Source organism: Haliotis rufescens, unplaced genomic scaffold, assembly GCF_023055435.1.
Source record: "Haliotis rufescens isolate VD_foot unplaced genomic scaffold, xgHalRufe1.0.p SCAF_17, whole genome shotgun sequence".
Taxonomy (NCBI): Eukaryota; Metazoa; Mollusca; class Gastropoda; order Lepetellida; family Haliotidae; genus Haliotis; species Haliotis rufescens.
Window position 1 is genome coordinate 5,216,370 of NW_025963857.1, and position 25,156 is coordinate 5,241,525.

The 25,156-nt window shown below is 40.2% G+C and overlaps 1 protein-coding gene across 1 annotated transcript; it reads right to left on the reverse strand.

The window, feature by feature from the left end:
• Window positions 1-459: 459 nt before the first annotated feature.
• LOC124143095 (fucolectin-3-like) lies at window positions 460-23,462 on the reverse strand. Its single transcript, XM_046511936.2, has 4 exons — window positions 23,336-23,462; window positions 22,337-22,564; window positions 7,453-7,698; window positions 460-3,633 (listed from the first exon to the last, which is right to left on the reverse strand). Exons 1-4 carry the CDS (start codon window positions 23,385-23,387, stop codon window positions 3,383-3,385), a joined length of 777 nt encoding a protein of 258 aa, XP_046367892.2. The 5' UTR covers window positions 23,388-23,462; the 3' UTR covers window positions 460-3,382.
• Window positions 23,463-25,156: the final 1,694 nt, after the last annotated feature.

Genomic DNA, 25,156 nt, shown 5'->3' on the forward strand with positions numbered 1-25,156 from the left:
AGAGTCCAAGCCAAGATGTGGAGCAGAGTATATATGTGGTATCTATATAGATAATGATAAGTTGTACACAGATGGAATAATACAGTATTGCAGATATTAATAACATACATAGGTTTAAGTAAATGGAACATGTCTATAGAGATTACACACACAACAACATATAAACGAAAAACAAGTATTGCCAACGCTAGTAAGACGAAAATGGTGTTGCTGGCGTTGCGCAAGCAACTACAAGTATCTGGTGTCACCAGTAGCAAAACTCCCACATTTACAACAAAAACTCAAATGTTATTCAGGTAACGACACGTGAAAGGAGCTTACCTCACAGAATTCTTAAAAGGGAGGGGTCCAAAATATCAAAATCCTCTCAGTGTAGAGTTTACTGCCTGCAACATACTACCCCCTGGACAACGCCCTCCCCGCCCACCCCACCCCACCCCACCCCACCCCACCCCCCACTCCGGATCCGCCTATGTTACAGTAGAAGTAAGAAGGTAGATGCTGACGTAGAGCTGCTTGTGCGTTCCAAAATGTATAGTGAGTGAGTGAGTGAATGAGTAGGGTTTTACGCCGCTTTTAGCAATATTCCAGCAACATCACGGCGGGGGACACCAGAAATGGGCTTCACACATTGTGCCTATGTGGGGAATCGAACCCAGTTCTTCAGCGTGACGAGCGAACGCTTTAACCACTAGGCTACCCCACCGCCCCCCAAAATTTATAACAGAGGCAGGGGGTTTGGATAACTCTGCCCTGCGGTTACACTGACCAAACGTTTGACGTGGTAGATTGCACAGGTCGAACTGAGTCATTATTGTTTCAGGTTTATGACTAAGATTGACTTGCCATAATATATTTTCATATGTTGTTCTTGGATTTAACAAGGCTCGCATAGCTAACCTAATAAATGTATATTGAAAGGGGACTTAAACTAATTGAAACAAAGAAAAATAAGGGCCTTGCGCCACCGGTTATTCTAATTTTGGTGCCCATTTGCTTAAGTAATGAAATCCGTGAGACCCTAGTGACATGACATGACATGACATGACTGTAAGCAACCCATGCTTGTTGTAAGAGCCGACTGACGGGATCTGGTGGTCAGGCTCGCTGATTTGGTTGATGCATGTCATCGTATGCCGATGATTCGATGCTCATGATATCGACCGCTGGATTGATTGGCCCAGACTCGATTATTTACAGACCAAATATGTTAAGCATAATTACATATGGTATTTTATGAAATATCACATCCTCAAGGAATACTCGAGCAAATGGCGCACTATAACAGAGCAATTTGACAGCCTTTCATTGAACTGTCAAAATTGACATTCACGTGCACGGGGTAATTGCAAGGTCCAATTGTGATGGCTCGGGTGTGTTGGGGCGTTAGGTCTTGGTGCCGAAACTATTCTGTCTCTGGCAGTTATTTTTCAAAGCTGATCTTTCTTCATAACGTTCATATTTCAGGATCCCCGACCGGAGAATATGTCGACTCCTGATGTGAAGTTGTTGGACGTAGTCTGTTTGCATACACTGAACAAGAAAATCCCGAGATTCTCAAAAGAAGGTGCAAAACGTTGAGCGACAGGTGTGTTTGGGCGAGCTGTCCCAAAACAAACCGGGGACAACAATTTTAGTCATTACGTGACATGATGCCACCATTCCTTAAATACATTGTTTTCTCGAAATGTAGCTCTAATCCCAATGATCACAATAAGGTGAAATACAATCAAGTTGTCTCTGAAGATAAAAAAAAAAATAGAATAAGAAAATGTTACATCGTCATCATCATAAATATACCTTCAATTGCCCCAGTAACAAAATGTCATGACTAAATGTAGCATACAACCAATCAAAATTCGGGTTAACCCATGCTTGTCGTAAGAGGCGACTGACGGGATCTGGTGGTCAGGCTCGCTGATTTGGTTGATGCATGTTATCGTATCCCAATTGCGTGGACTAATGCTTATGATATCAATCATTGGATTGTCAGGGTACAGACCGCCGTCATATAGCTGGAATACTGACGTAGTGTGGCGTTAAACAACAAACAAACAAACAACATGCAGCATACCCACGATTTACAAGTTCAGTGTAAAGAAAGAAAACAGAAGAGGGCTCAAAATACACCCTCAGCGTACTCCGAAATAAGTTGCAAAATAGGGTGCTGTTACACTGAGTCTAAACACATCCTTGACGGTTCCATACATTTGTTTTAGAACATTAAATACAATGATATCCCTTATTTAAAAAGAAGTGAAATTTTCTCCGTTTAAAAATCTATGAAAGCTTAAAAATACGCCATTTTAATTATAATGTGATATTATTATATGATAGTGAGTAAGTGAGTATGGTTTTACGCCGCTTTTAGCAATATTCCAGCAATATCACGGCGGGTGACACCAGAAATGGGCTTCACACATTGTGCCTATGTGGGGAATCGAACCCAGGTCTTCAGCGTGACGAGCGAACGCTTTAACCACTAGGCTACCCGACCGCCCCAATTATATAATAATGATATTTATTACTTTAGAAACTGCCCTTTTTCAGAATTTTAAAATTTACCAAAGTGAATGTTGTTCACCGCCGCAGTCAGTAACTTTCCAGGCGTATGCCTAATGATTTCCAGGCCTAGCCTAATTATCAAAGTGCTCGCTCGTCACGCAGAAGGCCGGGGTTGATTCGTTGCATGGGAGCAGTGGAGACCATTTGTAGTATCTACTGCTGTGATAAAGCTGGTAAACTTGTAACAGCGGGGTAAACCCCAACTCACTCACACACTCTGCTATACACTCAACACCATTCATCGTATACACATCCCATGTTGCATTGGCGGCGGAACGAGGGGCCATGGCTAGCAACTCGCTTCTGACCACGCCCATATACGGAGACCTTAAGTTGAAGGCAAACGTTAACTGTTGAACCTTTAGTCCTCGCCTCTTGACATAGAATATCGTTATTATTAATGAAAGACGATAGCTGCATGTGGGTTAATACATTTAAAGCGAAAAAACACCGTTCAAGCGACAAGAAATATTACCTTCAGTAATGACAAAAAATGCATTGTGCGATTTTTCTAAAAATATCCTTTTTGTTCACATTGAGTTCTCATCACGTGACTACAATCCGGGCAAAGGTCAACAGTCAGGTGACTGCGAGCAGCTATATTTAGCAGGGTGTGCAACGTACGTTCAGCCGTGTACGAAATACGCATAATGTCGGAAAGCGCACGTGAAAGTAAGTAAGTAAGCGTACGCTCATTACCAGAACCGACTGAAAGATAAACGTGCACATGATGTATTTAAAAAGCGCTATTGATCTAGTTGGAGATGCACACACTGCTAAATATAATCGTGCGAGGACTATAACTTTTTCTATCACATTATTTTTTCATGATGATCTCATATACATCCCATGGTGGATTAGTGACGGGGTCAAGGGCCACGGCCAGCAGCTCGCAACTGACCACGCCCATTGAGGGAGACCTGGTGTTGAAGGCGTTGCAAGTCGCCTTACGGAGACACATCTTGGCACAGTCGAGCTTCCGGATGTTTTCATGGCTGGCGATGATGTTGATGATGTTGTGAGACTCCCTGGCTCCCGTGCTGTGACGACTGAACACGGCAGATGATACTGAAACATATTAAGGGATGTATACTATAAGATGTATGAGTGCAGTTTAAAATATATATTATTTTATAACATGGGTCACTAAAATCAGACAACTTTTATTTCTTCATGGATTTGAATATGTTTGGATTTACCAAGGTGTTGGAGATAAGACAGCATTTCTTAGTGTATTTAAACAAATTGCATCTGATATGTTTATCCAAGAATGGAGAGCTACATTGGAAAATAGTTCAAGATACGACCGATATAAGAATAAATTCTGCTTATCTCCAGAATTGTACTTAATAGAAATAACAGACAGAAAACTTAGAGTGTGTTTTACACGTTTTAGATTAAATAGATTAAATATGCGTTTTTGTCCTTTTGCCCCACATTTATTGAAAACGAATACCATTTTATGCTTTTCTGTCCATGTTATGAATCGCTCAGAACAAAATATTTCCAAGGTTTACCCCAAAACATCAATACACTAATCAAGCTCCTCCGTTTTGATGAAATATCTAACGAGCAACAAAAGAATACTGTCCTATACACTAATTATGGTTTACGACTTCGCAACCGTCTTTGTACAAATGATGTTTAATTATTCTTGAGGTTATTTGCCTTTATTAATCAAATGCTTTAATCTCTTCCTGTTGTGTTGTGATGCGATTTATTTTTCACAAAATTGTACACGTGCACATCTCTGTGCATATAAGTCTGCATGTTAATACTTGTACTAAATTGTATATATATAATATTATTGTATGTATATGGACCTAGGGCCTGAATACAATAAATGATGATGAATTTTTAATTTTTTTTTTTATAAAACATGTTTCACTCCCATTGTATGTGTAAATGTGTGACACCCAAGTGACATAGGCGTCTCTAGTTTCACGAGCATGCTAAATAATAACAGTCACGATTCAGATACAGTAAACTACGGTTATGACGAACTCAAAGGGACCACTAATTTTAGTTCGTAATAACGTAGTTCGTTATAAGCATATATACAGCATATGTACAGCCAATGGCCGGACGGACGGTCGGGTAGCCTGGTGGTTTAAGCGTTCGCTCGTCACGCCGAAGACCCGGGTTCGATTCCCGACATGGGTACAATATGTGAAGCCCATTTCTGGAGTTCTCCGCCGTGATATTGCTGGAATATTGCTAAAAGTGGCGTAAAACCTTACTCACTCACTCACTCACTCACTCCAATGGCCGGAACTAAAAATAAGTTCGTTATATACGTCAGTTCGTTACAAGCATGTTTGTTATAAACGCAGTTTACTGTACCTCATTTACTCAAATTACTTTCTTTCAGACGATATATCTTAAAATTCCAACAGATCCCTATCAACGCTATGTTCTACTAAGGTAATTCAGAGTTCTTTGCACCATAGACATTGCTTTGTGTAATGTGCGGTATCAACAGGTTCCTGAAGAACATCATCTCTGGGATGACATAACGCCAAGTTACAGACAGATAATATATTAGGGTTCTGGAAGATAAAATAAGAAATGATTTCCAAAATGTAGATGATATTTTCCGATTTATCAACAATGAAAAAACAGTTAGAAAAATACCATGAAGAGGAGGTAAAAGTATCCCTAATTAGGAAAATAATAACCTGGTATGAAGAAGAAGAGAAACCTACAAGTTATTTCTGCCACCTTGAAAATAGACATTATACCACTAAACTAATTAATAGCATTAAAACAGAAAAGGGTGAAATTATTACAGATGGTAAAACAATCTTAGATGAATTAAAGGATTTTTATTCTAAACTATATAAACAGACCTACAAAAATAATAATGTTTATAACAACCTGTTAGAAGAAATCAACACACAAAAAATGAATGCAAAAGAATATCATGACCTAGAAAAAGATCTCTCAAAAGAGGAAATTAAAAAAACTTATCTTATCTTATCTATGAAAAATAATAAAAGTCCAGGAATAGACGGTTACCCTATTGAGTTTTTCAATTTTTTCTGGAATGATTTAGGAGAATGGATATTTAGATTCATACAGTAAACCTTTGATGACAATTCATTATCATGTACATTGAAGAGGGGAGTTATCACCTGTCTTCCAAAACCAAACAAAGACAGAAAATTGTTAAAAAACTGGCCCCCAATCTCATTACTAAATGCTTTATATAAAATTATAAGCTCGTGTATTGCTAATAGAATTAAAAAACCTTAAATACAATCATACACCATAACCAAACAGGATTTATTCCAGGTAGATGTATAAGCTAAAACACTACCGACCTAAACACATTAATTTTTAGATTCCTTTGGAATAACAAAAACGACAAAATTAAGAGATCAACTATTAGAAGAAATTATGAAGATGGAGGTCTAAGGATGATAGATATTGAATGTGTTATTAATGCTCATAAACTATCTTCATTACAAAAGTATATAAAAAAGCATGAAGATTCTACAACAATCTTTCCTCTAAAACATCTTTTCAAACTTGGTTCTAATGCTGTAGAATGTTTATCTAAACATGACAACCCTTATTGGAGAGATGTATTGTCTGCTTGGAAGATATTTTACCAAAAAATGAGTTTTTATGAATATGATTTAGACCACATTCTGAATCAACCACTCTGGCTGAATCATTTATTTAAATCATCTTATATCATAAAAAACTGGTTTAATCAAGGTGTCCAGAGTGTTAGAGACCTTTGCGACAACAACGGTTTTCTTAGTTTTGAAAATTTCAAACAAAAATATAAGATCCAGGGAACTTTTCTAGACTTTCAAAAATTACTGAACAGTATTCCAAAGAGTTGGAGATTTCAAATCAGAGACAAAACCCTTGATGTTAATGTAGTTCAGCTGAACAATATATGTAAACACGTTTTTAATAACGTTAAAAAATCAAGGACTTTTTATGATGAACTAATTAGGAATGATACAGTACCGAAATCATTAGACCACTTGAATACAGGTTTTGCTCAAGGTTTGGATTGCCAAGATATACTTCTATGTTATAGAAAATGCACGCGCGATTGTAAACTTTTAGATTTTCAATATCGATTTATAAACAGAATAATTTACACTAAGAAGAGTTACTCAAGATGAAACTTGTCGATGAAGATATTTGTACTTTCTCTAAAACTGCTTCTGAAGATATGTCTCATGTATATTTCGATTGCCAATCTGTTCAACAATTCTGGCTTAAAGTTGAAAACTTCCTAAATAACAACCTGCAAACAAATTTTATCCTTTCGAAACTTATTATCTTTTTTGGGTATTTCCACTCAAAACCATGTAACAAATCATATTATTATACTAGCAAAAAGATTCATCTACATATCAAACATAAAACAACAAGATTTATCTTTCGAGCAATTTCTTTCACTACTTAAAGACACAATTTGTTTGGAAAGTTTTATCGCTAAAACAAATAATCAATTTAACCAATATGCTCAGAAATGGCAAAACTTACATCTCATAATCTAACGAAGCAGTTGAAACATACTACCTGTTAATTAGTTAGCATCTATTTCTTGTAAACAAATATTTATAATCTCCCTCTCAGTTTGAGAAAACGACATATCCTACACAACCTGCCTGTCCTCACCTATGAAAACTATAACTTGTGTTAATACTGTCATATATATACATGTTGATACCTACACTTGTAACAATATTCATAAAATGGAATAATAAAAAAAAGATGGTAAAAAAAAAGAAAAAAAAGTTATAGACAGATAGCTGAATGTGTGTTCGAGGAGTGAAGTGACTAGAGAATTTGACAGGGGTGCTGTAATGTTGGCAATCCCTCTCCCTCAACTGTGTTAGGTCACCTGAACTCCCTTACCTCCGCCTGTGTTGCGCACTGGGGCTCCCCTCACCGCAACTTCACACAAGGTTAAAGGCTGAAGACCGGAGTTGTACTTGACAATTCTGACGTAACGTCCAATGGTGTTGACGGCGCAGGTCAAGTCTACCGTCAGACCTCTGCCCACCGTGCCTTCATGCAAATAGCAGACTTGTAGGCCGGTGTTGTTGCTGGTCATCGGGTCAGAAGTATGGACCTCCACAGTGAAGTTGGTTAATCTTACGTCTGGAAGGAAGAAAACATATGGTAATAATGTCGCCTGTAGTCTCAGATACACACTCCTGTTCAACGTGAGGTGCATGTTGTGCATTAAAAAGACACCCACGGACTGGGAAAACATGGCAAGACACACGTTTTAAAATGTACATATGAGGATGGACCATGAACTCCAAATCTGGTGTCTTGGTGAAAAGCAAATGTGGTAATATGTTTTTTCTCATGGTATTTCACTCGACACATGAACTATTCTCTATTTTCTCCGTCATGAGATGAGAGAAATATGATGTTTCAAAAGACATGGAATATCCTATTTATTATATATCTTTTGTGTAGTTGTCTAGCGGAAAATTGAATTATTTCATTAAAAATGAAAAACCTTGAATCGTATATTCTCCCTACTTATCACATAGGGACGGTTCACCACCTCTGGTATTTGCAACTAAAGAAATAGTTTCGTGGTTGCAAAATCTTAAACAATATAAACGAAAGTAACAAAATATATTTTAGGGTCACGAAAATTCTGTGTCATACAATTAGATATGATTATATACAAAATCAACTTTACCATACAATATTCTTGAAAAGTACGAGACAGCTGTTGGAAGCGAAAGAAAACACGCTGGTCAAGTAACAAAAATGGCGCTTTGCAAAATGAACAGCCTCGATTGACGAGTTAATTGAGAAAATGACAGTTCATAACGAAACATTTTCAAGAGAATAACAAATGGCATGAAGCGACATTAACTCCATAAATTACTATCTGTCGTTATTTTGCCTTATCAATGTGGAACTAACGTAAAAAGGTAGCCAACACTTTGTGTACGGGCCAGACACTTACGATAAAGGGAGACAATTTGAGGGGAGGTAACTCTTGTGTGACAATAGCTCCGTCAAAGTGTTATGTTCACTGCAGTGAAACATTAAGTGTTATGAAAATATCACTTTTCTCAACTTTGGACGACTCAGTCTTTCACACTGAAGTATATAATAAAATACAAATTGTAATTTGAATGCGGTACCTTCAAGATCCGGAATAGGAACACGGCACAATTCAGTTTAAATATTTATGTAATATAAAAGTAGAAAACAAACATATGAAAACAAAACTAGTAACATGTCTTCCTGAAACATTTGTTATTGTCTTTAATGAATATGGGGTATTAAGTTGACACAATCATAATGGTATACATGATTCATAATAATTAATAGCTACATTGCTGTTGTATGACTTTAAAATGAAGTAGATCTGTGGAGAAATGCAGATATTGCTAAAACTGAAACCCACAACGTTGTGAGTGCGTTTGTTATATTTAACCTCCCTAATGGTAATATGTTTACTCCTGTAGCCTGACACATAAATTAGTCACACTGTCCAAAGTGCTAATATCTCCCTACACGGAAACTGTGTCAAGGTATTTATGCATATCATGACACAAATTTTGTTTATGTCTTTCCAACGATTACTCATCCCCATGTACCCATGTCCCCAAGTAATATTCTCATAACAAATAAGGCACGGTTTTCTTTTGGCGGATTCATGCAGACAGAGGAAGAAACCATTATCAAAACACCCCAATGCCGAATCATTTTACATGATTTTCAAAAATCCAGTGAGGAAGAAGTGAAAATATTCAGGATTTTTTCATCTCCGGGAAACGATATGATGGTGCGGATGGAAATATGTCATATAGGTTTTTTTAAGAAAAGTACCGATATGCAGTCCCTGCCCCGACGATGCTGTTCCGGAAGGGGAAATGGTAAAAATGGAGAAATCACAATATTGATCTGCCGCTATACACGAATATATGCGACGTTTAGCGCTATAGATATTGTTATTATTATGTGATAATTTTTAATATTGTATGATAATCTGCCATAAATCTGAGTATGCGCCAATATCTGACCATAGACTGAGAAAATTGAGATGCCAAAATCATTTTGATATTGATGCCAGAATTGAAGATACTTCATTATTAAACACAAAAGCACCTTTACTCCAAAACCTGGTAATAACAAAGTGTTGGACAAAGTTATTTACCATCTCAAAGATTACCCTTACTGTAAACCCATAAAGAGGTCAAACAAACATTTCAAAAAATGAACCAGTGGCTCGGAACATATTTTCAATAAATGATTAAATTGTTATTAAAGAAGCTGATAAGGGAGGCGATATAATATGGACAACAATTATTACCAAGAGCTCTAATTAGATGTCTTAAAAGATGAATCTCGTTACAGAAAACTTTCAGACAGTTCGGAGAAATCTGAATTACTTAATCATAAAAGATTAGTATATTCACATTCTTAATGCCTTACTAAAAACGAAGAGGATTATTTAGTTAATTAGGAATCAAAAGAAAGTAATTTTTATGGCCTCCCAGTTCATAAGTGCACAAATTCAAGAATAATGTCAAATATTGAATTATGTTTATGCAAGAATACCCCCTGTATATGATTTAAGATTACGACCAATAATTGCTGCACCCAAATGTTCCTCACACAGAATTAGTGACCTTATGGATAAAGCGCTAACACCAATCACCAAACGTGTCAAAAGATACATAAAAAGATACCAAAGACTTTCTGAACCAGCTATCCGCCTCAGTCGTAAATGTAACTCTGTTAGTCAGTGTTGATGCAGTTAGTTTATATTCAAACATTCCTCATGATCTCGGCATAAAAGGTATTGAATACTGGATAATTAAACATCGTTCAAGCATGACATTACCTTGGAATCCATTATCGATTTATTCTTAACAATAATACTTTTATATTGCTTAGGCAACACTTGTACTTGGCTATTTGGAGTTAAAAATGTACTCAACATTTGGTGAACAATTCGCATTGAATTTCGACAGGGATTTCAAAACAAATGGAAAATGATTTTCAGATGATTGTTTTTTTCATCTGTAAAATCGGAGTGAACAAGATTGACAGTGTCTGATAGATATTTTACAGACACTCCATCTAAGTTCAACGTTTACTTTAGCGATGAAAGATAAAAGTATTTTGTTACTAGATGTAATTGGTACAATATCATCCAGTAACATTGAACAGATGTATCTTACATATCAACCGATTCTAAAAAATACCTCAAACACAAAAACAGTGTCCCTTACTCATTATCACGTAGAGTCCGCGCGATAGTATTTAATTCAGATCTAGCACAATATAGACTCAATGCAATGAGGGGTTTACTATCAGAAAGAAACTAGCCTTGAAAACAGGACCAAAAGTCGGATTTTACACCACTGAAACAAGCTCAAATACAGTAGGATATGCATTCAATGGACGTCTTTGGGCGTTTATTTCATATGAAGCTATATATACTTAAGAAATGTATGATCATCGTGTATTGTCGTATGCAAACGCACCATTGTCATAATACGCACCATACATACATTTCAAAGTATGAATTCAAAGTTGCTACTGCAGTAAATACTTGATCATAGAGTATTTACAATGCATTCCTTTTTATTGTAATGAGTGCTGAAATTTCCGACTCATTTCTAAGTTTACTAGGGTTTGAAATATGGACATTTCCTTTGGTGGTAAAACATTGGAAAATGTTTAATTTTCAAATGTTTTCATGCCTCAAAATGGTGTGTATCATTCCAGATATCACGGGTACGTGTTTGAATAGTTTTGACATGATCATATTACCGGTACTAAAACAAGATGTATGTTCCCAACATTTGAAATATTGGGTTTACTTTACTATATTTTCACATATGCTGATACCCTTTTATCGACTCCTGAAGATCCGGGATAGAATGGGTCTTCAGCAACCGAAGCTTGCCGTAAAAAGTGACTATGCTTGTCGTAAGAGGCAACTAACGGGATCGGGTGGTCAGGCTCGCTGACTTGGTTGATGCATGTCATCGTATCCAAATTTGCGTGGATCGATGCTCATGATGTCAATCACTGGATTGTCTCGTCCAGACTCGATTATTTACAGACCGTCGTCAGTTAGGTTGAATATTGTTGGGTGCGCCGTTAAACAAACAAACAAAAAATAAAAAACAATCAAACAAAGGTGACAACAGGTGTAAACGGGAATATAATGGTACAAGTCCATATAGGGAATTGCATCTGACATCAAACCTATTACCTACTCCTGTTGTAGTCACAAATATATTGTTTTATACTGCAACGACACACAACAACCAAAACAATGTGTGTATGGTGACACAGAATGCAAAAGTTCATAATGGGCTAACGGTTTCTCAGTCAGTATCACAGTTATTGTCTCTTGTGGGAGAAATTCACAACTGTGGGTATAGTGCTGACAAACCAATAACCAAAACCGGGGCATGTTTCGACCCATGGTTATTGATGTCTGGTATCTCTAAAAATCCCAAATGTGCAGAGCGAATACGACTCGTACAGTATGAAAGCTTTCATTTGGAATAACGAAGTCGATTTTAGTCCACCCTTGGGGGAAAAACTGCATCTACATCGCCACTCTAATATAGTCCTAGAAAGGAAAGTTAACTCTATTGTTTAAAATACTGCAATATACGTGAATAGCATCAATATTGCTGATTAAGTGTAAGTACAAAAATAACCCAGGAACATTCATGTACTATTGTTAATATTAAAGTAAGTGTATGGTCTTGGTGTGTGTGAAATGGATACAATGCTGGTAAACTGAAAATATAAATTTCAGAAAGTATACTTTTTTTTCCGATGTCTTTCTAAAACACATAACCTAAATACAACAATAGTGTATGCAGAAAATGTTTATCGTCTGTTACATGTTTGCGAGATAAAACGCGAAAAAGTGAAAAACACGTGCACCACGGACAACTGCAAATGCACGTGCGGGTAAGGGTATAAAACGATTGCAACGGCAAGTCAGACATCCACAGTGATAAAAAACACACAAAAGAAATGCCACGACTCACAGTCGAACAACGTGAACGAGCCTTGGGTATGGTACAGATGGGAGCCACCCACGCCCATATTGCACGAACCTGATGCAACGTTACAGACAGACAGGGCGGACCGCTGACAGGCCAAGAACAGGCAGACCCAGGGTGACCACGCCCCACGATGGCCGGTACTTGCGTACCTTGCACCTCCGAAATCGCTTCCTGACAGTGACGTCATCGGCGACAAATGCCTTAGGTCACAGGGTTAGTCGACAGACAGTGGCCAGGAGACTCAGGGCTCATGGAATCAGGGCTGTTAGACCATACAGAGGACAGCTATTGACAGCGCAACATCGTCGTCTGCGATTGAGATGGGCCCGCACTGTACGACGTTGGCAACGACGTGACTGGCAGAGGGTTGTCTTCACTGACGAAAGTCGATTCTGTATGTTTAGGGCTGATGGACGACAACGTGTTTACCGCCGAAGGGGTGAACGTACCACTGGTATGGAGGTCGTACCATATGGTGGAGGAAGTGTCATGGTGTGGGGAGGGATCTGTGTGCAGGAGAGGACACCGCTGGTCATCGTTGACAGAAACTTGACAGCTCAGAGTTACATGGATAACATTCTTCGTCTAGTTGTCCTACTGTAGTGGTATGCACAAAAGGAGACAACCACAGTTGTCATGATGTAGCCCTCACGAATAAACGTGTCTCAAACACACTCCTGCGTCCGTCCTGATTTTGAAGGAATAACTAACATAACCTGGTGTCAGAAGTGGGATGGTGTCAAAACAGGTCCTAACGGACATCATACCAAAAAGGTACTCGAAAGTTCTATGTCAGAAACTTTATTTTGAACTCAAAACGAACTGTTTCAATATTTCAAGTGGCTTGCCAATCATCGTCCTTCAGCACACTCAAGTATTTAACAGTACATAATACTACGTGAACAATCGTCCTGGAGTTTGCCTTATGTGGATCGCCTCTCTCGCATGCAGTCATCGTCCTGGCGCAAGGCTTCACTGGCTCACGTTTTGCACTCTTTTCTCGCTAGACTTCCAACATTGTTTTCAACTTGTCTCACTCGTCATCTGGCGGTCTCTTTGAAGTGCTCTCTCACCAGGCATATTTTATAGACTGTTAACTTATACTGTTTTGAGTTATAATGAATAATTTGAAACCACCTTGTGAACTTGAATTGACAGGAAATATTGCTGAAAACTTCAGAACATTTAAACAAGAATTTGAAATTTATTCAATTGCCAGCGGATTCGATAAGAAACCTGAGAAAATTCAAGTTAATACATTTCTACATGTTATTGGAAAAGAAGCCAGACAAGTGTAGAATACTTTTGAATTTGAAAACGAGACAGATCATGAATCAGTCGGAGTTCTTCTGCAGAAATTCACGGATTATTGTAATCCAAGAAAGAACATTACATATGAAAGATTTGTGTTTGGAAGTCGAAACCAGGCTCCAGGAGAGAAATTTGATACTTTCTACACTGATATTAGAAACAAAAGTGCAACTTGTGAATTTGGTAAGTTACGTGATTCACTTGTTAAAGACCGGATTGTGCTAGGGATTTTAAGTGATGAAGTTCGATCTAGATCTTCTTAGAAAACATGATTTAACGCTGGAGAAAGCCCTTGATATTTGTCGAACTGCTGAAATGAGTGAGCTACATGCTAAATCGCTACAAGAAGAAACTCCTGCTGCTGTTGGCTTTCTCAAGAAGAAGACTACAGGCCATTCTCAAGGTCACAAGTCAAAGGCCACAGGTAGAGTTAAGCCCTCTTCTCAACCTCCTAGTCATGCTCGCCAGGCTCCTAACTGGAATGATAGGCGACGAAACGACAGCTGTTCGTATTGTGGCAAAGATGCACATGATAGAAGAGCCTGTCCAGTTCGGAATGCTATCTGCAATTCGTGCAAGAAGCATTGACACTACTCATCAGTGTGCAGGTCTCATAGTTACGTCAGAACTGTAGATGATGACGTCACCTACTCAAGTGATGCATCAAGTCAACAATCACTGTTCTTGGGTTCGGTTGATGGTACCAGTTCAAACCGAAGAGAAAACCACTTTGTCGATATACTCATGGACAAAACAAAGGTCACAGTCAAAGTGGATACAGGTGCTGACGTGAACGTTGTATCTGAACAACTATATAACAAGTACTTCCCCGACAAACCTCTAATACAAACCAAGAGGATCCTTCATGGAATTCAGAGGGAACTCTACGTTCTTGGTTACTTCAGTGTCAAGCTCGAGTGGAGAGATAACACCTTAGAGGACAAGATGTATGTTCTCTGTGGAAAGACACACTCACTTCTCAGCTGCAATGCAAGTAAACAGCTGGGTCTAGTGAAGGAGTATCACAACTGAAGAGGTGAAGTCTCAGTTCCCAGAACTCTTCCGAGGTCTAGGTGAAATGAAGGGCGAGTACAACATCAAACTACTTGAAGGTGCCATACCTTACGCAGTCACCACACCAAGGCGTGTTCCAATTCCAGTTCTCCCTAAGGTCAAGGAAAGTCTGCAGAAATTGGAAGAATTGGGTGTCATCACCAAAGTCGATGTGCCTACAGACTGGTGTGCTCCTATGGTAGTAGTGCCTAAGCCTCGAGGGGATGTCAGGATATGTGTGGACTTACGTCGTTTGAATCAGTCTGTGCAGTGGGAATGTCACATGCTTCCCACAGTTGATCACACTCTAGGTCAGTTAGCTGGTGCAAAGATCTTTTCGAAGATAGACGCTAACTCAGGATTTCATCAAGTGAAGCTGACTGAGAGATCCGCACTGTTGACAACCTTCATGACTCCTTTCGGGAGATATTGCTATAAGAGACTCCCATTCAGGATAACTTCCGCTCCAGAATACTACCAGAAGCAAGTGACGAAAACTCTTGATGGTTTGGATGGAACAGCTGGCGTCATGGATGTTGTGATAATATATGGTGCTTCTGGAGAGGAGCATGATAAACGTTTAAAGAACACTCTGACAGCTTTTCATGAAGCTGGCATCACACTCAACCAGGATAAGTGTGAATTTGGAAAGTCACAGATCCAGTTCCTAGGACAAACTGTGAGTGCCAAGGGAATCGAAGTCATTGAGGACAAAGTCTCAGCAATCAAAGACATGCCAGAACCTAAGAATGTAGGCTATGTCAGGCGCTTTCTTGGAATGGTCAATCAACTTGGAAAGTTTGTCGTCAATCTAGCTGATATGACAAAGCCACTCAGAGATCTTCTCAACAAGAAATCTGGCTGGACATGGGATAAGCCTCAACAAGAATCATTCTCTCGGATCAAGCAGGCCCTCAGTAGCAGTCCAGTGCTAGCACTCTTCAATCCGAACTTACCAACCAAGGTTACAGCTGATGCATCTTCGTTTGGTCTTGGTGCAGTCCTCACTCAGAAGACCACAAGTGGCTGGAGACCAGTCTTATATGCATCAAGGTCCCTCTCTGAAACCGAATCACGCTATGCCCAGATAGAAAAAGAAGCGTTGGCGCTGACTTGGTTGTGTGAACGATTTCAGGACTTTCTTGTTGGTATAGACTTTCTTCTCGAAACAGATCACAAACCTCTCGTCCCTCTGCTAGGTCTGAAGGATCTTGATCAACTCCCTCCAAGGATCCAAAGATTCAGGATGAGACTAATGAGGTTCTCCTATACCGTCGAACATGTGCCTGGTCGTGATCTCTATACAGCTGATGCTCTATCTCGAGCTCCAGTAGCATCTCAATCTAGTTCAGACAAGACTCTTGAAGCAGATGGACAAGTGAATGTTGAACACATTCTTCACTCTTTTCCAGCTTCAGATCGGAGACTGGAAGAAGTCAGACATCATCAGAAAGAGGATGACATCTGCAGGGAGATCACTCGATATTGTCTGGAAGGATGGCCGAAAAAACACATGATCAAAGGCATTGCTAAACACTATTGGCCTTATCAAGCTGAACTTACCATTCAAGATAATCTCTTGCTCTGTGGTGAAAGGCTTGTGATGACTGAAACACTAAGGCCAACCATCCTGGAAAAGCTTCATGATGGACATCAAGGCATCACAAAGACTCGTGAACGTGCAAAGCAATGTGTTTGGTGGCCAAATTTAAGCAAACAGATAGCTGAATTTGTGTCAAAGTGTCATGTGTGCTGTAAGAAAATGGACAACCACCCTGAACCATTGATAACTTCTGAAACTCCTGAAAGACCTTGGCAAAAATTTGCCTCCGATCTCTTTGAGTTTAAAAAAACCCAGTATGTTCTTGTGGTGGACTATTACTCCCGTTTCATAGAAATTGTCCGACTGTCAAGTACAACTTCAAAAGAAGTAATCAACTCGCTTAAAAGTATCTTTGCAAGACATGGTGTGCCAGAGACTCTAGTTTCTAACAACGGTCCTCAGTACAGTTCTTCAGAGTTTGACAACTTCAGTCGAGACTATGGTTTCTCTCATGTTACCAGCAGTCCTGGACATGCATCTGGGAATGGAGAAGCTGAACGTGCTGTGCGCACTATAAAGACTCTGTTACATTCAGCAGAAGATCCATATTCAGCTCTTCTCAGCTACCGATCAACCCCACTCAGTTGTGGTTACAGCCCAGCTGAACTGCTGATGTCAAGGAAACTGCGCACAAAACTGCCAATCATGAAAATGAAACTTGAAGTTCATCCACCTGTGAAACAAAAGTTTGTAAACTTTGAGAAACATCAAGGGCAAAAGCAGGAATATAACTTCAATCGTCGCCATGCTGTGTGCTTAATTCCTGTTTTGCAAAGGGGAGATAATGCATGGGTACCAGACAGGAAAGAAACAGGTACTGTGCTCAAACAGCTAAGTCCTCGGTCTTACCTCGTAAAGACTGACGATGGAACCTATAGGCAGAATAGACGTGACATTAACTTGTTACCAAATGTTCCTGAAAAGCAAGTTCCGAATGTGCCTGAAAAAGAACACTCACCTGAACCAAATCCTGATCCATGTCTGAAACAAACAAATGACTCCTCAGTTTACATAACACGATCTGGCAGAGTCTCAAGAAAGCCAGATAGATACTAAGACTTTCTCTCATTTAAAGTTTGACAAGTGAGTCAGTATTCATTGTGTATGGTTGAGAGATTTATTATTCTGTAACCCTGAGGTCTTGGGTATGCTAAAGCTGTGTTCACAATGTTGTGCGAGTGAATCTTGATTTGTTTTGTTTCTATGCATTATAATGTTTCATTGTCAAGGCACAGTTGAAAGTATTGTTAACTTGCTTTCTCCTGGAAGGGGAGATGTAGTGGTATGCACAAAGGGAGACAACCACAGTTGTCATGATGTAGCACTCACGAATGAACGTGTCTCAAACACACTCCTGCGTCCGTCCTGATTTTGAAGGAATAACTAACATAACACCTACCATTTCTCCAACAGTAGCCACGTGGTGTCATTTATCAGCATGACAACGCCAGAGCCCATGCAGCCATAATTGTCACTTCCTCGCAGCCAACAACGTCAACGTCCTGCCGTGGCCTGCACGCTCGCCCGACATGTCCCCCAAAGAACACCTCTGGGACTTGATGGATCGTCGTGTTCGACAACGACCACACTCTCCAGCCAACTGGCAAGAACTGATCTTGGCCCTCCAAGACGAATGGCGTCAAATCCCACGTGACCTCCTCAGACCACTGACTTTTTCTGTGCGTCGAAGAGTTTTTGCGTGTATTGAGGCATTTGGTGGTCACACACGCTACTAATGACTTTATGTACTCTGCCTATTGTCCATGATTCTGAAAGCTCGTGTTTTGTACCACACCCAACTTTTGGGGGCTCTGACGTCATTCTCGGTCGCGGTATGATTGTCATTTTCAGTGTTGATTATGTTGATATATTGATCTTCTCAATACACTTTACTTCATGCATGTATATTTTGTTGTTTTTGAGCAAGAGGATTTCAAACTCTTGTAAAGTTTCTTTTGGACGTCAGTTTATATAAACAAAACAAATCATCATGATCAGGGTTTGTATCCCATCAGCAAGCGTGAGTAGGTCCTCACGCACCTGTGTAGTCATGTATCACTCGTTAGACATCTAGTTTGTCCAAGCGCATTATTAAAGACACACCAAAATAAGCAGCATACAAATATATATTCATATATATTTGTTAAGCACAAAACAAAAACCTCGAAGCCATGGGCAGTCATGTAGTTATTAGTTATCAGTCATTAGTTATATAAATGATCATGGGTCATCTGTTTATCCAGTAAACAAAGATCTGTTTCTCCTTCATCGAACAGATAGGTTTCGTGAAGACTTGTTATCTTGTTGTCTCTTGCCCTGCTCGGACTTCCTTAACCACAAGTGAATGGGCTAGAATCCAATTGACTCCTTAATGGGCCATTGGTTCAGTATTGTTAGCAATTGTTGACTCTTTTTCTGTATTTACTAGGGTTAATTTACCGTAATGGTCATACATCTCATTCGAATGAGTCAGATATGATAGTCAAAGCTATCTGACATGTTTTGTAATTACAGTGTATGAAAGTACAAACAGTCAAATATGTTTTTTTATGCACAAAATACACACGCTTTCTATTTGAAGGTTTTTTTGAGTATGAAGTTAGCATGTGACTTTTCCCCTCCCTGTTCTGAAACATCTTTGTAAATATAACTTCTGCTATATAATTGAGTCAAATTAAAAACTTCACATTTAAAAAGTTATCCCATATATGATACACAACGGACAGATATATCAGAGAAGGTAATTTATAATCATTAATGTCCAAAGAAGGATTTTGATTAACGGTGGTAACCATAATTTGTTCCAAGCACCTACGGTATTCGGTATTACATCAACAGTTTAAATCATAAGTCCGAAGCACGATGGCACACAAGTTCAGTAGCGTGTATGACCACCATGTGCGTTGACAACTGCCACACAACGCCTCCGCATGGACCTTGTGATGCCTGTGAACACATGATTGGGAAGACGACGCCATTGTTGCTGCAAAATGGTGCCAAGATCTTGCAAATTCTGTGGTTGGTTCTGGAGAGTGCGCAGACTTCTGCCAAGAGCATCCCAGACGTGTTCGATGGGATTGAAGTCGGGAGACCTCGACGGCCAGTCCATGACGTTGACTCCCGCATTCTGAAGGAAATTCATGTCAAAATTGCTGTGTGGGGTCTGGCATTGTCGTGTTGGAAGATCAAACCGGGTCCATGTGCTGCCATAAAAGGCAGGAGTTCTGGTGCCAGTACCTGGTCGCGGTTAAGCAGCAGCGTTGAGGTTGCCACGGATGGCAAGAAACCTGGAACGTGCATTGCCGAAGAAAGCACCCCACACCATGACACTTCCGCGTCGAAATCTGTCAACTTCCTGTACACAACACTGGGCGTAACGTTCATGACGGCGCATCCACACCCTCGCCCTAACATCAGCAAATCGAAGATTAAATCGGGATTCATCACTGAAGACGACTTGATTCCAAATCCTCTGAGTCCATCGTAAGTGTCGCTGTGCCCACAATTGACGTTGACGTCTGTGTAATTGAGTCAGAATCGGCCCGCAGTATGGCCGTCGTGCTTGAAGGTGAGCAGTTCTCAGACGGTTTCGAACAGTTTGCGCACTCACTCTACCCCTAAACAGTTCATTTCTGGTTGATGTAGCCGTCAAAAATCGGTTACGGAGGTGACGTAAGACAATCTGACGATCCTTTGCATGTGATGTCACACGTGGTCGACCTGGCCGAGGGCGATCAGCGGTGGTACCCGTTTGCTGTACATGTAGACGCGTCTGCAAATCATAAACAGTCCGTCGACTACAACCCATCGTCCTTGCGACTTCAGCTACGGACGTTCCCGTCTGCAACATGCCGATGGCACGTTCACGTTGCACGTTTGAAAGGCGTGGCATGACAAATGGCTGAAAAGACTTTTGTTTTCTTGTGTTTTCTTTTGTTGTTGTTAATGACTGCTAACAAGTATGGCTTAAAACAGGTGCGGTATTAGGGTCACGTGACCAGTTGCACGTGAAAAAAACACTTTTGCTACTATTATGCTGTGCACAGGATTTTGATCGACTCACCTGCACAAAAACGGGTGTTATCTGAAGACAATACGTGGCCATTACTGTTTAAATACTCAATAATGAAACCCATTTCTGGTGTCCCCCGCCGTGATGTTGCTGGAATATTGCTAAAAGCGGCGTAAAACCATACTCACTCACTCACTCACAATAAGGGCCCACAATGATAACCAGTCAAAATGTTAAAATTTTAGGATTGTGAAGTTTTTAATTTGGTTCAGTATATTTAAGTGAGGATAAATCGATATACTTCGGTTGTTATGAGTCTACCAACATGATAATAAAATGCTAAAGTTTTATTCCACTGATTCACTTATGCACGAGCGCACACGCTACACGTGTAACCAAGAGAGGCAAACAACCATCGTAGCATAGGCTCGTCTGATGGTGGAATCAAACGCTATATCAGCTGTCAACTATAATATTCAGAGTAAGAAAAGCAAACACTTAACGATCGTGTCATTTATGCAAAGTATCATTAACTTGACTGGAGGTGATTAATTAATGCTGTAGTGTTATATGATCTTACAGTAAAGCAGTAGAATAATGTGCAATAATTATTTCATGTTATATTCCGGTGTTGTGTTCATGGTTATTCACAATTACAAATCAATATTAGGAAATTTGAATCCGGTTGGAACCTTGTTACAGATATGGTTGTCACAACAAAATATTCCCTTTACGGCCAATATGTAGCATTGTATTGTTTGTTCACTGCACATTTGTGTTCAAGCCGACGATATATACTACTCAAAAGAAGTTAAGGATCACCCGATTCTTTCATATTGGTAATGTTAATCTGTCATGGCATGAGAGATTAACTATTATTATATGGAAGAATCAGGTGATACTTAACTTCTTTTGAGTAGTATAATTTATCCATCTGGAATTCCTCAAGCAAACCACAGATGTGCATTGTCAACTAGAATCGTTATATTAATTACGGTTCACTTCAGTGCATGAAAATGTCACTGAGATGTCATCCCGAAACCAAGCACCATCTTTTGATAAGACGCGGCCCGGGTTCGACCCACCGACCTTCTGCTCTCCAGGAAGATGCTTTTTCCACTGGATCACGGTCCAGTCATTCATACTACGAAATGTTAAAGGTAATGTTAGTTTGGTTTGCCTGGAAGTTACATGTGATCGGAATGGTTTGCTGCGTATGATAGCCATAGATAAGTGTAACAATTTGACCTGATCATCCTCCTTGATGACGTGATGAAAGTGTGATATTATTGTATATCAGTCGGACATAAAATATAAGCACTAACCAGTTTGTGTTCCCTGCGTCTGTGGAAGATTGTTGCAGGTACTTCAATAATTAAGATCATTCTTAGTATTAACTCTAAAAACCAAACAGTAAATTAGAAAGACTAACACCCTGCTAACACCCAATGCAAGACACACATTCATGCGTAAAGGTGAGCGGTTACTGCCTCACGGTGGCATATGTTCAAAGAAAAGTACAAAAAACGGTGAAACATCTTCAAAGAACGTCTTAGCGTTTAGAAATGTCAGACGCGGAATTAAATACATCGATTATTGCTAAGTGTGTGTGTCCGTCTGTCTGTGCGTGCGTGCGCGTGTGTGTGTGTGTGTGTGTGTTTAATTTAAGTTTCAGTTCGTGTTTCAGCCTCACTATACATGCGATATACGAAAATAGATATTATTGTTTATTTTACTTACAATGACGGTCCCCCCTGTTGGTGATGGAGACAGTTAGGACCGAGAAGGTCTGCTGGAGGTCTACTTGCCACCACTCTACCACACCCTTTGCTTCCGCCACATGGGCACATTGTCTGGCTTCACTGTGAGTGCCGTTTTGGCCGTCAACAGCCAGATCAGATGTCCATGTTTTATATACTGAGCTTTGTTCTGTAGGCTTGTTTAGTGCAAGGTTCGGCAGATCCCGACCTGGATCGAGAGAATGTGGTTGTTGAAAAACAATTTTAAGAAATATTAGACTTTAACGTCCCGAAACAAGCCCGTGACCCGGTTATATGGCGCCTTTCGTCCCTCTGTCTGTGTGTTAAATAATGAGTTTGTGAGTAAGCTGGGCTCAACGCCGCTTCGAAGAGTATTCCAGTTATAATGTGGGAGGAAAGTTCGAAGTTTACCACTTTGTTGCAACACACGAGCACGGGTATGGTGCTGACAAACCTAGAAACATTATCGGGGCGAACCGGGATTCGAACCCACAATCAGATGTTTCTGGTGCGCCCAAGGGACGCAACTCTGCACGGCGAGTTGCGGCGCCTTTGACGAATGAGCCGCCCGTTAAATAAGGTTGGATGGTATCAAAATTGGTCGTACTTGCATGAAGTTTTGAATACCTCAATCAGTGGAAATGGTTAAACAGTTGGATGAAACTTATAGTTTAGCCTTAATGCAGCTATGTCTGTGGCACCGAGGGTTTCGAATATTTCTTTCAGGTTTTCTAAACACCAAACTGTGATCTGTTCGACATTAAAACAAGCAATATAGATATATACATATAGATACATATATACATTTAGATCGTTTGGAAATACTTGCGGTAATCTGATAGAAAACTTAAAAATAAGAGACATTAAAATTATCCTTAGATCGCCTTCTTTATAGAATAACGTCATATGAATTGAAACATGTAGTGGATGTTTACTGTATAAATAAACACACTAAACATAAACATAAAGAGAAACAAACCTGTAGCACTGAGCACAGTAGCAATCAGCACACACACCGACGCTTTAGCCATCGTCCTCCTAAATCAACTACTTCACTATACTGCAATCAAGTGATTCAAATCTTGAGGTAATTTGTCTGAGGTTATCCATGACGACCCTGTTTCCTGATGACAATGCATTGGTGGGTGTCAACAAACACTGAATGGATAACGAGTGAGTATAATGATAACGTTTTAATCGATACTTCGAACACACTGTAACATACACATCTCGCGTCCAATCAGTCTGACGCACTCCTTTTTCAAAATCCCACTCATCTGAAGTTCTTTTGAAAGTCTTGTTATGGAGAAGTTAGTTCACAAAAGCTTAGAAATACAAGTTATTGTAAACAAGACTTTCTAGCATTTTCTATTGTCTATGAACTTGGTATTTGATCCGTATGATGTAGTGCGCAAACACTAAATTGTCGCCTTTGTTTTATTTTATTTAGTCGAAAGCAATGCGATAAGATCGTGGAATCGCGCCTCAACATGAACCCATAGTGATACTAGGTGTTCGCGACAAGGTGATCGTATCATGCCCCCACGATGACAACCGTCACAAACACATGCAAAGGCAAGTCATTTGATCACCCCCAAGAAAACCACACGAGAACATCGGGCATCATTTTTGTCACTGTAGCGTCAAATTTGGTACTTTTTGAAAGCTTTACTGAGCCTTGGAAGTTGTAACCTTGATCAAACAACTTCTCTGCAAGAGTCTTATGACGCTCTTTGAAATCTTGTGAAATATAAACACCAAAGACTCTAGTTGCAGGAATATTTCTCGACATAAAGGGAAAGTTGACGTGGTGAGGGTGGCAAGGGTAGGGTTGTATGAGTGTATGTCTCCTAGACCCAGGACGTGGTGAGGGTGGCAAGGGGGTGGGTTGTATGAGTGTATGTCTCCAAGTCCCAGGACGTGGGGAGGGTGGCAAGGGGGTGGGTTGTATGAATGTATGTCTCCAAGTCCCAGGACGTGGGAGGGTGGCAAGGGGGTGGGTTGTATGAGTGTCTGTCTCCTAGTCCCAGGACGTTGGAGGGTGGCAAGGGGATAGGTTGTATGAATGTATGTGTCCTAGTCCCAGATAGTGGGAGGGTGACAAGGGGGTGGGTTGTATGAGTGTATGTCTCCTAGTCCCAGGACGTCTGTCCACGTGGGGAGTTTGGCAAGGTGGAGGTGTGTGTGAGTGTGTTTTTCCAAGTCCCAGGACGTGTGTACACGTGGGGAGGGTGGCTAGGGGGAGGGGTGTGTGAGTGTGTGTATCCTAGACCCTTGTCACGTGGGGAGGGTGGCAAGGAGGAGGTGTGTGTGAGTGTGTGTCTCCTAGTCCCAGGACGTGTGTACACGTGGGGATGATGGCAGGGGGGAGGTGTGTGTGAGTGTGTGGAAACTATACAGTGGCCTTCTGGTTGTCATGAAGATCAAGCCTCATATAACTACAAACTCACCCCAAATCTGGCATGTTGCTTGACGTAGACCCTCGCACGACGCCTGTCCAGAGTGACACTGGTCTCATCTGGAGTCTGGCAAGAATGTGCCAATTTGTTAACAGTGGTACAACACGTGGTCGCCGAGCATGCAGGCGATTTCTAATTGTCTGGTCAAGAACTCCGACGGCCTGGCACAGTGAAGAACTTTTTGATTGGCTGTTTAGGCTTGATTTCGTAAAGCCTGGTGTGTGTGTGTGTGTGCGTGTGTGTGCGCGTGCGTGCGTGCGTGCGTGCGTGCGTGCGTGCGTGTGTGTGTTGCTATATGGCAGCCCACTGAGATACAATGCTGCAGTATAACATGAATACCC